This window comes from Pseudochaenichthys georgianus, chromosome 16, assembly GCF_902827115.2.
Source record: "Pseudochaenichthys georgianus chromosome 16, fPseGeo1.2, whole genome shotgun sequence".
Lineage (NCBI taxonomy): Eukaryota > Metazoa > Chordata > Actinopteri > Perciformes > Channichthyidae > Pseudochaenichthys > Pseudochaenichthys georgianus.
Window position 1 is genome coordinate 23,787,904 of NC_047518.2, and position 12,686 is coordinate 23,800,589.

At 40.8% G+C, this 12,686-nt stretch overlaps 1 protein-coding gene across 1 annotated transcript; it reads left to right on the plus strand.

Moving 5' to 3' along the window:
* The first annotated feature begins 6,792 nt into the window (after positions 1 to 6,792).
* On the plus strand, positions 6,793 to 12,327 carry paqr7b (progestin and adipoQ receptor family member VII, b). Its single transcript, XM_034102770.1, has 2 exons — positions 6,793 to 6,920; positions 8,988 to 12,327. The coding sequence occupies exon 2, from the start codon at positions 8,994 to 8,996 to the stop codon at positions 10,050 to 10,052; it is 1,059 nt and encodes a 352-aa protein (XP_033958661.1). The 5' UTR covers positions 6,793 to 6,920; positions 8,988 to 8,993; the 3' UTR covers positions 10,053 to 12,327.
* Positions 12,328 to 12,686: the final 359 nt, after the last annotated feature.

Below are 12,686 nucleotides of genomic sequence, written 5' to 3' on the forward strand. Positions count from 1 at the left end.
AGTGGCTGTCAGGTTTTTTGGTGATGTTTTTTGAAAGCAGTGATTTTCAAGGGGGCAAACGAAAATTGAGGGGCTCAACAGATTAAAGAGAGAAGGAAAAAAAACGTTTGTACAGAAAATGGGGAAAATGTAACATGAACTCTACTTGGTTTGAACTTAGATAAGAAGTTAATTCCAGTCTCTATTGTACTGGTATGACCACTCACTCAACTTTATGTCGATTACGTAATGATTCCATTGTACACATGTAATCTATAGGACACTTTATTGTAAAATATACACGTTTTTTGCAGATATAGCTTTTGAATAAAAGGGGTTGGCTGACCTAATTGCTGTTTAATGTATGGCATAGACCAGGGTTCACCAATTCAAAATGCAAATTCCAGGCCCTGGAAAAGTTATGGAAATCAATATTTTTCCCAAAGTCATGGAAATGTAACTAAAGTTGCATCAAATATAATTTATATTTGATCTAATCGCCGAAATAGTAATACTATAATGATAATAAATACTGTATCGTATAGTAATGAAACGTAAAATGGCATTTAAAGGTGGGGTAGGTAAGTTTGAGAAACCGGCTCGAGATACACTTTTTGTTATATTCCATGGAATGCTCTTAACATCCCGATGGCAATGAATATCTTCAGTGCTTTGACAAAAAATCCATACATTTCATCTGTGGAAGCCGTAGAACTGTAAAAAGCATGACCAGTCATTTTAGCCTGTCAGCCTTCCATCTGTGCACAAACTTATCTCGTGCCCTCATTGGTCATGTGCGCGTTCGTGTGTGTTGGAGGAGGGGCTCTAAAGCTGCTGTGTGGACGTGTGTGTGTAAGGAAGTGGCAGATTTTTTCCGGCTGTGTAATGTCTCCAAAATTACCTACCCCACCTTTAACTGACGAGGTATTGAGAGATTTTAGTTGCTTTAGCGTGTAGAAGCTAGTAAGCCTACTATTTGATTTGTTTTAGATGGGCACAACATGCACCATATAGATAGAAGAGTTACGACATCTCCTTTCACTCCAATGGACCAGTTTTTTTTTTTTACAGCAATGGCGGATCGGGGAGCTCTCATGGAGCTCTCTGTCACTACGGTTGTCACCGTCACTGCCCGATCGATACTGCCGATTGGGTAGTGACAGTCACTGGGCCCTTCTCACTTCTCTTATTTTTGCCGGAGGAGCGATAATGGAGGAGATATAACCGAGGAACCATAACCGAGGAACCACCAGACCATCCTTCGATGAAATCCTCAGACACTCGCCCCGCCCCCTTACTGTGTATCGCTGTTAACAGCATTCCCACTACATAAAATATGCAGAGCACTGACTGTTACAAGTTGCAAGAGTAACTCATGGATGTATAATAAGAACTGGATACAGCGTGGGAGGCGGGGCCTCATTCATTCCAATGAGTTGCTCAATGGCGCATGATGACAAAATGGCCCAATTTTTTAGAGCAAAACGTCACAGATTACCCGGCATGCCTGAGAAGTACCCGTATGTGCACTCATAGAGCATGCGCAACTTTAACCACGCTGCCCAAAAGGCTCGTTCACATTTAGCACGTGAATTTGCGTACACGTAACAGCACCGCGCGTTCATGACAGCATAGTACTGGATTTTTATTATCGAGGCGGCAGTTAGCAGCTAGCTAGTAAATTATGCTAAATTACACATCAATCGTTATGTACTTTTATATTACGCTGACATCAGGATCTAGTGATATCCAAGCAACAGAGCTTCATTTAGCATGATACTTGTGTGGGTTGTACATAAAACCACTTGGTAATATATAAAAATGTATATGTTGAAGCCTGTTATGATCAATTGTGAGTTAAAACTTTATCTAAAAAGTAAAGTTGATGATGGATTACTGTGGTGGAGTTAAAATAACAATTTAGCCTATTTCTTTTTGAAATGTGATGGAGTAAAAGGATAGTGTAATGTTCACAGGAAGGAGTCGAGAGGCAAGCTTCAAGTTACTAGGCTTTAATAACTGACTTCTACACAGATGATTACGGAGGGGTATAGCTTGAGGCTCAACCTCACTCACATTGACACTGACTTCTAACACAGCACCTATATAACACATTGTACACGTCACACTTCCCGCCCTCCCCCGTCTGCTCACCCAACCACAGGCCCGCACCTCAGACAGCAGCCCGTGCAGCTCCATGATTGGCAGAGAGACGGGGGATTCCTGAGTGACACCCTCAACAGCCTATACCAGGGTCGCTACAATGGTAACTGTGATTATTCATGTTAAGTAGCCCACAAGTAACTACAACAATTACAAGTGCAATAAGAAGCTACAGGAACGTTAATCTACGTCGGTAATATTAACTTTATTTAATACAACATTTACGGTACAAGATTTACATCATACAGCCCATGTAGTATAATATTTTACAAATGATGAATTACAGCAAACATGTGCAATATATCCATTATTACAGCTCCGTGGGCTGGCAGTAAGGCGATATGGTCCGTTGTTATTGTGCATCCATGGGTAAAGAGAAACTCATGTAGTACTGAACACGTAACATGAACGTGCCGGGCGGCGCGGTCCCGTGGGTTAAATGCGCGTTCATAATGCAGAGGGAAATAACTCTCAGAATAACGTTATTAGCACATTTTGACAACTTGAGGAACGAATGTTTTTAATAAGGGCTATACAAACGTTCATACTGGGTAGTTTATTTAGTTTAAAAAAAAAATCTCCAACAAGTTACAGACCACTCTTTCCCCATGTAAATCAATGGGAAAAAGTGTTTCCGGGCCCAGCAACCTAAAGGAAGTGTAGTACCGCCGTTTGACCAGCACGAATATTCTCATCAGACTCCGGCGCACTTCCTGGGGGCTTGGAGTAACTAGTTGTCATGTATTCTTGTAGTGAACATGGCTTTAGAGCAGGGGTGTCCAAACTACAGCCCGGGGGCCAAATGCAGCCCGCGGACCATTTTGAATCAGCCCTCATCAAATTAAAAAAGTATAACGAAATATGGCCCACAAATGAAAATGGTGCTTGTCTTATATTGTACTTCTTAAATATGAATGTAAACTATATTACACAGTAGTATTCGTGTCTTAATAAGACCACTTTTCAAATACATTCAGTCAATTAAAGTTGGAAACATTTTCTAATATATCTTAGTTGATAAGAAAAAAGCCCAATGACTTGTTTACATAACAAGCTTGAAATACACCCTTCCTATTTCTCCTTATTATAATCAATCTGAGGCTTCTGTTTTAAGGGATGAGCTGCCAACACTCGCAAGCATCATTTGCCTACATTTGATTGATTTCGCTAACATATAACTGAACTTATTATGAGGCAATAAACCTCTAGTGACTGGCCCAGCCCTTCGTATGTTTTTCTGTATGTGGCCCTCGTGAAAAAAGTTTGGACACCCCTGCTTTAGAGGTGACATGGTGGCTCAGTGTTCTTCTTCTATTTAACAGCAAGTCCAGAAAGCGATTTAATTCTTAACCTTTAGTAGTTCATCCAGGGAGGATATTTTGCATACACTGAATGTTTCCTAAAGCAGTTCATTGCATCCCAGGCCTCAGCCATTTTCAGACCGATAAGATGCTGCACCCACATGCCACGTGAGCCGTAGCATGTTTGTTAGTAGTCAGAAAACGTACACAGATTTTCAGTCAGTGTTTTGTCACCCATGTTGGAAATGTCACTCAGTGCCAAGTTACATTTGTTCAATGTTGAGTACAGAGCAGTTTCGTTTGTACGTGCTCACCACGTCTAAAAGTTGCTCCTCTTGGTTGTTTGCTTGATTTCTAGAGCAGGAGGAAATTGGATTTCAGGATTTTATTGTTTTAGCTATTACATTTAAATGGGCAGGCACTGACTGATGTGACATTGACTGTTTATGGATTCGTAAATGGAATTGCAATTCATAAATTAAAATAATTATGTGCTAATTTTCCATTAATTTAAAAGAAACGTTTAAAATAAGAGAGATTAGAGATAATGATAATTAAACCATGCTAAGGAAGTGTAATCTAAAATGCTATGAATTATTTGAACACTAATAGAAAGTCACCTATTAACCTTAACTTCAGCATCAATATTAAATGAAAATAAATATCATGCTGTGCTTAAACTCAATATAATCTTTGTAGCTGAAATCATTGCATATAGGCCCTTTCACCCCAGTTTGATTGTTTTCCATATTATTTTCAACATGATACTTTGCATTCACACTAACATAATGTATATAATGGTATATTGTATAAACATCTACACATAGTTGCTTGTGTGTGCCTAGTCTGTATTTACTATGCAAACACCCCCACACAATACTATACAATCCCATCTTTGTCATGAGTTGGGAATAAACTGCTGCACTCATCGGCCCAGAAAGCTGTTTGTCCCATAGTGCACTGCTCCTCGGCCGGCGGCAACACAGGGGACAATGTCTGGCCAGACTCCAAGATCCCTCTCTCAGTCTGTGCTGGATGTTTGGAATCCTGCATGACTTTTCATGACTTCACCAATTCATTATCATCACCATTTTAATCTGCTTTATTTCATAATATGGATCATGCTCTGAGCTTCTGTAGACACTTTTTCACATTCTGATGTTGCCCTTTAGATAAAGACACAGGTGGCCTTAAACACATTCAATGTTATTTTAGCCACACCCTTAATCTGGTTTTGTTGGGAATACATACAGGATACTCTTGCACTTTATATGTCGTAGCTATACTCAGGCCCGCCTTAACCTGCCATCAGGTCCTGGGGCTGATAGTTTTTGTAGGCCCCCTATTTAAACAACAAATCATATCATATCATATAGCCTCAGCAGGCTCTGTGATCGTACTTCTCCACTCTGCTCTACGCGCGCCTGGTCCTCTCCTCCAGATGAGTGACGTATCGGGCCTCCCTCATGTATTTGTCCGGTTGCCGTTGGCTCCCCTCCACGTAGCAAGTCCTCGTCGTCCTCTCCATCTCCTCCAACGGATAATGTCCCTCCTGTCTGTTTTTCCTCTCCCGCTACTCCATCGCTATCAGAACCAGACGGCCTACTTGGCTCCGAGGCCCCGCGGCCGGCACCGCTGCCGCTCGGTACAGAACTCATCTGTCCTTCCTCCTCATCCTGGCCTACAGGTTTAAAATAACCTGTAAGCTTCGGCATGCTTTGTATTAGCTGCTTGTCTCGAAACTCCTTTTCCCTCAACAATTTCCTTTTCTGAGCGCCACTCTCAAACTTTTTCTTCTCAAACTTTTTCTCCTAAACAACCTTCATCTGTCACTCAATCACTCGCAATTTGAATACGTCACATGTGAAACATATTCTCATTCTGATTTTTGCATTTGTGTGTATTGTGTTTGTTTCCCGGGGAAAACACTCACGAGAAACACCGGCTGTTGTTATGCCTGCTGTGACGTCAAGTTACTCCGTTCTCCGCTTGTAATTATGCCGAAGCTTCAAAGTTGTATTTATCATCTGAATTTGCCGAAACAAGTTTAATATTCTGAAAGCCAAGACTTTGTTTATTTGAAAACAGATGAAAACAAACTGTAACGGACCCTGCCGTGTTATCTATGATTACTAAACGCCTTACATTCATAATGTCAGCCGGAGGGAGGGGGAGTGAGTGGCGAGTGAGAGCTGTCATCTTCCCTTTACAAGCTTCAAAAATGTATTTATCATGTGATTTTGGAAATAAAAGTTTCATATTCTGAAAGCCAAGACTTTGTTTATTTAAATGTTTTTAATAAAAAAAAAAAAAATGTAATTAAACTTTTTTCTAAAAAACTTTTTTATTGGCTCATGATAGGCCCCTGATCTCCGTAGGCCCCTGGGCTTCAGCCCAGGTCAGCCCGTGCATTAAGGCGGCCCTGGCTATACTACATTGTACTGCCATGCGGTTAATGCATATCAAGTATTTATTTTTGCTATGTATATAAATGTCATGTTCTTAAATGTTGTATGTGAGGGACTACGAATGGAAATTAGCTAAAAGCTCAAATCCGGCATATTTACATTTTGAAGCATTAATTGTTAAAAATGTTCATCAATGTGCATTGTCCCTCTTCAAATAAACGATTAAATGAAAAAAGGATTGATTGAATCACGCAACAATGCCGATCTTACAAAACACACTGAGAGAAGTTAAAGTTGTTTCTCAATGCTACACAAGTGAAAGGCATAGGCTATAAAAACTATTTTGACCACATAAATCAAGGGGGATGGTTTTGATCCAGTCGTTTCTTTACTGTTCGTTGGATATCACCTTAGAAGCTTATGAGTTTAACTTTGAATGTGTACACAAGTCTCTGTACGAATGTATTATCTACAAGCTTTACATGAAAGGACATCTCATTTAGTTATCAATGTTTATGGAAAAATTATGCATGTAGTTGTTAAAAATAGTAAGTCCATGTGAAAAAGTTCCTATACAGTAAACTAAAGTGTGCATAGAGGGTTTGGGGAATATCAAAATGGACCAAGGCCTTTGTATGATGATCCCTCTGTAGTTAAAAATAAGGTTACTAATACAATGACTAGTAGCAACACATGGCTTTTGAAAAGGTTGCATGTTTCATAGGTCTTCTAATAAAACAGATAGAAATGCCTCATGTGAGTGTCACAGTCATATGGCTGTGGAAGAATTCCAGTGGAGAGTGGGTGGGCTGATAGGCCAGGCGACCGCTGTCATTGGTCGAGACATTGTGCGAGGCGGCAGGAAGGAGCAGCACCGAGTGTTCTGATTGGCTAGAAGACCCGCCCGTCAACCTGCCTGTATCCTCCCAGCAGCTGCGCGCTGAAAGCCGCCAGGCGCTGCTCCCATCACGGTCATCCTTTCTCCGTCTTCAAACAATGTTATCTATATTCTCTAAACATTTCACCGACTGCTAAACTCAGCACTTTGGATTGACTCTACCATATACAGGTATGTGTATTGTATTAGTGTGTTTAATTTCGTCTCAAGGCCATGCATTTTTTTCCGGTAAATTGTGGCATTCAGCGTGAAATACGGTCAGATGCAGCTCGAACGTCAGTTTTCATGAATGTGGAGCGGCATTTTGTTAATTCAACGGTAAACAGCACACAGCAAAGGCTTTCAATGCACAGGGAGAATAGTAGCAAGCTTCGAGTCCTGAAGGGAGGGTGAATGCAAATGTATTTGGACAGCTGATCAGATTTTAACCGACATGTCTATCAGGTGCGGATTTGCTTATGGGAATTCGCTGCAACAGGCCCATATAGGCCTGGGTTTCATACATGCAATTTGAAAGATGATTCCTTCTTGTAGTCGAGCATTTTTCTCTCCCTATAAATATTTTAAAGGAGTGCAACCCTTGCTGGAAAAGGAGGGTGTGGACATCGGATGGGGTTATGTTACGTAATCTCTTCCCATTCATCACTCCACGCCTTTCCTCCTGAACCTCGGCCTGTGTTCATCCCACACAGCCTCATCTCTGAGGCACTGTCTCTGCTCTCAGCCCTCCATACATCTCAGTAAAGTCACCAACCCAGAAAGATATATGTGGCCACATCAAATCAATCATCTGTGTAACAAATGTTTACCACATAACCTATATTTAAAGAAAGCCCTCATACCCCAAAGACAAATCAGTACCATTTGTATAGTTCAGATTAATTGCATCTGTGAGAACAAAAACAGAAAAAACTATTTTGTTGCAATCCATTTACATCCAAACAAACCTCAGGTCAGGTTTGAGCCATTCTTCAGTGTTGTGATGATTTTGCAACTATTTTAATGTAAATGGCTTTGGAAGCAGAAGGCCTGTAGTCTCATAACTTGTATACATTAATGCTTATCTGTATGTATTAAACTGGGCTAGCCAAACAGACACCTGCAGTTTTTTATAGCATCAAACCTACTGCCTTTTGCATTAAAAAAAACATTATTATATCCTACCAACACAAATGAAACACTGATGCTATTGAACATATTGACTCTGTGTCGCGTTCTCCACTATTCAGGAAGTATTTCACATTTTCCATTACCAATACTGAGAATTTAGAGAGAGGGCTTCCTTCATTGGCAGAATTTATGACTATCAGGGCAGATGAGGTCAGAGCTTTATTGCACCTGAGGTCCTCTGGTGTGCAACAGTCCTTCAAAGTGATGCATCATGTTGTCAGAGACACCAATCAGATGGTCGGCCAAACGTATTCAAATGAAAACCCTTGATGCTGCACTAATCAGTATTTTTATCGTTAACACTGGACCAAAAGGACAAATGTGAATAAGGGTTGCCGTCAGTCACACAGGATTATCAGTCTCTGTTGAGCCTTTTAGTCTAGCTGGAAGAGAGCATATTGGAGTTGTATTTGTCATGTGGAAAGATACATTGATACTTTATGAATGTTAGTATTGGTGTGAAACTTTAGCTCCAACAACTTTAACAAACTGATAATAATTAAATGTTGTATTGTTCAGCTTGCTCTACTGCCCCCCGAAGGCCACATACAAATCAATAAATGAAGTTTTATGGGAAAATATAATAAAAAATGTCTTCAAGGATCCCATTCATTATCTATTTGTCATTTGACTAGATGTTTTAAATAACCTTGATTTAGGGTTGCTATTAATAGTTATTATTGTAATCAGTTCACTTAATACTACCTATTACAATTTTCCTATAGCCAAAGATGACTTTTTCAAATGGCTTGTTTTGTTCCAACAACTGTACAAAACAAAAGATATTCAATTAAGACTCGTACAAAAGGAACAACTGGCAAACTCGGGAACCAGACATTTTGTCCCCTGTGATAACATTGCATTAATGATTTTTCTGTTCATTTACCACATCCCCAGTACACTACTCTTTGCTTTTTGATAGTAGAATAACTGCAGGAACACACAGTACAATGTATTCATGTGCAGTCGCACACAGAGACACCTGCAGACGACAGTAGCTCAGAGCCTGACAGATATTCACTAACTGACTGTTCATTCACCCTTCCCGCCCTCCTCTCTTGCCTCCAGTTTGCCATGGCGACGGTGGTGATGGAACAGATTGGCCGCCTGTTTATCAACGTGCAGCAGTTGCGTCAGATCCCTCAGCTGCTGGAGTCGGCGTTCCCCACGCTGCCTTGCACCGTGAAGGTGTCCGATGTTCCCTGGGTGTTCCGCGAGCGCCACATCCTCAGCGGCTACCGACAGCCGGACCAAAGCTGGCGCTACTACTTCCTCACCCTCTTCCAAAGGCACAACGAGTCCCTCAATGTGTGGACCCACCTGCTGGCCGCGTTCATCATCTTGGTGAAGTGGCAGGAGATGTCAGAGACGGTGGATTTTTTGCGAGACCCTCACGCTCAGCCCCTCTTCATTGTCCTCCTGGCAGCTTTCACCTACCTCTCCTTCAGCGCTCTCGCTCATCTCCTCTCTGCCAAGTCCGAGCTCTCCTTCTACACCTTCTACTTCCTCGACTATGTTGGGGTGGCGGTCTACCAGTACGGCAGTGCCCTGGCTCACTACTACTACGCCATAGAGAAAGAGTGGCACACTAAAGTGCAAGGGTTCTTTTTACCGGCTGCAGCATTCTTGGCCTGGCTCACCTGCTTCGGCTGCTGCTATGGCAAATACGCGAGCCCTGACCTGCCAAAGTTCGCCATCAAGCTTTGCCAAGTGGTGCCCTCAGCTTTGGCTTACTGTCTAGACATAAGCCCTGTGGTTCACCGCATCTACAGCTGCTACCAGGAGGGCTGCTCCGACCCAGTTGTGTCGTACCATTTGTACCACGTGCTCTTTTTCCTAATCAGCGCCTATTTCTTCTGCTGCCCCCACCCAGAGAGTTTGTTCCCTGGGAGGTGTGACTTCATTGGGCAGGGCCACCAGATCTTTCACATATTCGTGGTGGTGTGCACACTGATGCAGATCGAGGCGCTGAAAACAGACTTTGTGGAGCGCAGGCCCTTCTACGAGGGGCTTCACGGCGACCTCGCGCACGACGCCGTTGCACTCTTCATCTTCACTGCCTGCTGCAGTGCTCTTACCGCTTTTTATGTGCGCAATCGTGTCCGTGCCTCTCTGCTCGAAAAGGAAGATTAAGAGTTCAAATGAGTAAAATGAGAGTCTTATTTATTTAACACGGTAGTGAACATTCATTAAAAAAAATAATCTGATTTTATCGTCTATGAAAGTTCTCAGTTTGTGACAGTGACTTATTATTTCTTCTCTATGTGATCTGCCAAACTACAGCGAAAAGAAAAAGAGTGATTAAAGGTGTGTTTTTGTGAAATGCAACGAAGAAAAGGGATTAATATTTTTCTGTAGCAATACAGGTAGTATTTCAACACTGGAAAGGGTCCCTGCAGCTCTGCTCTGCTCTTTTGTCAGTCTGTTTTTAGTGTAAAAGAATGTGGTTTTACTCATCCATATAAAAACACTCTTTCTGCTGAGGAGAGCAGGACAATTAAGAGACTAGTTTCTTAAGATGCCTTTTACCAAATTGTATTTAGAGAAATCCGACTGTTTAAATCAAATTGTAGCATTTCAAATCATGCAAGCATTTCTTTTTTATAAATACATTCCCATAACACTTTGTATATTTCAGTCAGATATAAATTCCAACCCAATTTAAATTGCTGGTTTTGATATACAGTACATTTCTGACACTTTTGATTCTGCCCCTCTCTTAAGAGATCAAAGCAAGGGTTCGTGTTTCAATTTTACTAAGGCGCTAACACTTTGCCACGCTAATGTTTGAACATATTCTGGGAAAGTTGAGAACCCAATTTGCAAACCAAATATTGTACCCCTTATTTAAAAAGCAGAAGAATAGTTTTTCTTTCCTTGGGTGGTAACGTTCTTGAATAATGTTGAATATGAGGCTGGCACTCAGTATTGGTTGGATGGAAGATTACTGATGTCTCTTTGTTGTTGTGACAATGTTGATCTTTTTTATTCAAAGGGCTGGAACTTCAGCTTTTGCCTTTTCACATCCCATGATGTCAAAGCTTTTTGCGGTCATTGTTTTCATTTTCTTTTGATCAGAACTGAGTCACAAAAGGCGCTTCTGATTGGTTTTCTGCTTATGTTTCTTTTTGTATGATGAATATGTACGTGCCTCTATGCATGTGTTTTGGTATATACTGTGGATATTAAGTGTGTGAATGTCTATGAAAGCTTAGCCTTGCACTCCTTTCTTACCCTGTAAATAAGCTGTATTTCTTTTGAAAGTTGCATCCCATTTTCTCTCCACCGAATAGCACTCAGAACTGAATGCATCTTTTCTCTGGTGAGAAACGGCACATTACTGTCTTGATGCATCCATTCAGAGTGCATTTTGTGTTCAGTGTCCTGCTGCCTTTTAAATGGCTATGAATATATCATTTCATACTGCTGCACTGTTACACTGAAGAGTCCCTATACTTATTTTTTTCTCTTAGTTTGATGAATTTTGTTATAAAGAATATCACACAGATATGGCTCACTGATAATGTTGCTTAGATTTTTACCTCACAAAATCTTTAAATGTCAGAAATGATCTATATTCATGATAGCACTCTCTGTTCATGGTGGTGTTTAATGTGCCAATGAATCTGTTAATGCTTCAGTGACGGTACTACTGAGAGAAGAATTCAGAGACAGACTGACAGAAGTTGATTTACATGATGTCCTGACCTGACTGCAAACATGTTACCGTGAGATTTAACCTTAACGCTGGCTAAATATGAACATTTCTAACTGTTGGCGTTACTGACCTGGTCTCATCATGCACTGCCTGAAATCAACACTGTACATACTGTAGCTGACAACACTGGCTATGTTTACATGCATGGAGGTATTTGCCATTAATGTGGTAATTCTACTTTTGTGTTGACACTAACCCGGAGAAACCTCCCTTGTTATGCCCAGTTTTAAATCATTTGGCTACAAGAATAATGCTCTCCCACACAAGGCTTGTGCTTTATTGAAAGCCTTTGTTACAGGCTAATGATATCCAATTGGAAAATGAGGCCTGTAAGACACCCAGCAGCCATTTCTGTGACATTGGTTCAATGTCCTGACCATCAACACCACCAAAAATACTAGTACTGGGATTTAATCGCTGTCCCACATATTGGAGATTAACTGAATTTGTTCAATCAGAAAGAGAGAGCAGTGGATATTCCGTCACAGATTATTTTATTTGAATTCCCATTAAACCTGACAAAGATTTGAACTTGAATATAGCCAGCACTCACTGTATTAGTGAATGTGTGTGTAAACATAGCCTCTGATGCCATCCAAGGTTTCCCTTTTATCCCTTTATGAAAGCAGGATGAGAGGGACCAGAATGTCTTCTGCCTCTTAAAAAATAATTGTGACTGTACTAATATTCTGTTGTATTTAAGAAAATAAAGTGTTACAGTAAATTCCAATCCTCCTTTTTATTCCTTGAAGGTTACAAATGAAGGTTTAACCTCTCGTGGATGTTGAAGTTAAAATGGCATCAAGATATTTATTCTGAGAACTACTTGATATGGTTTAATTCCACACTTTGATTGTCAGTCCAAAGATTCAATTTTAATTCTTAAGAATTGATTTATTAGACTGTAAAGACGGCTCTTCTTTCAAACAGACATGTCTGTTATGCTTGCAGTCATCATTTTATCACCACCAGAGGGCAGCCTTGTAGTTCAGTAGGACTGTCTTAGTCTGATAGCCATGAACAAACTACACTAGTGTCTTATCTCAAGT

Bases quoted from the DNA above. Each gene is read 5' to 3' on its own strand.
- paqr7b (XM_034102770.1), top strand. From the start codon at position 8,994: ATGGCGACGGTGGTGATGGAACAGATTGGCCGCCTGTTTATCAACGTG.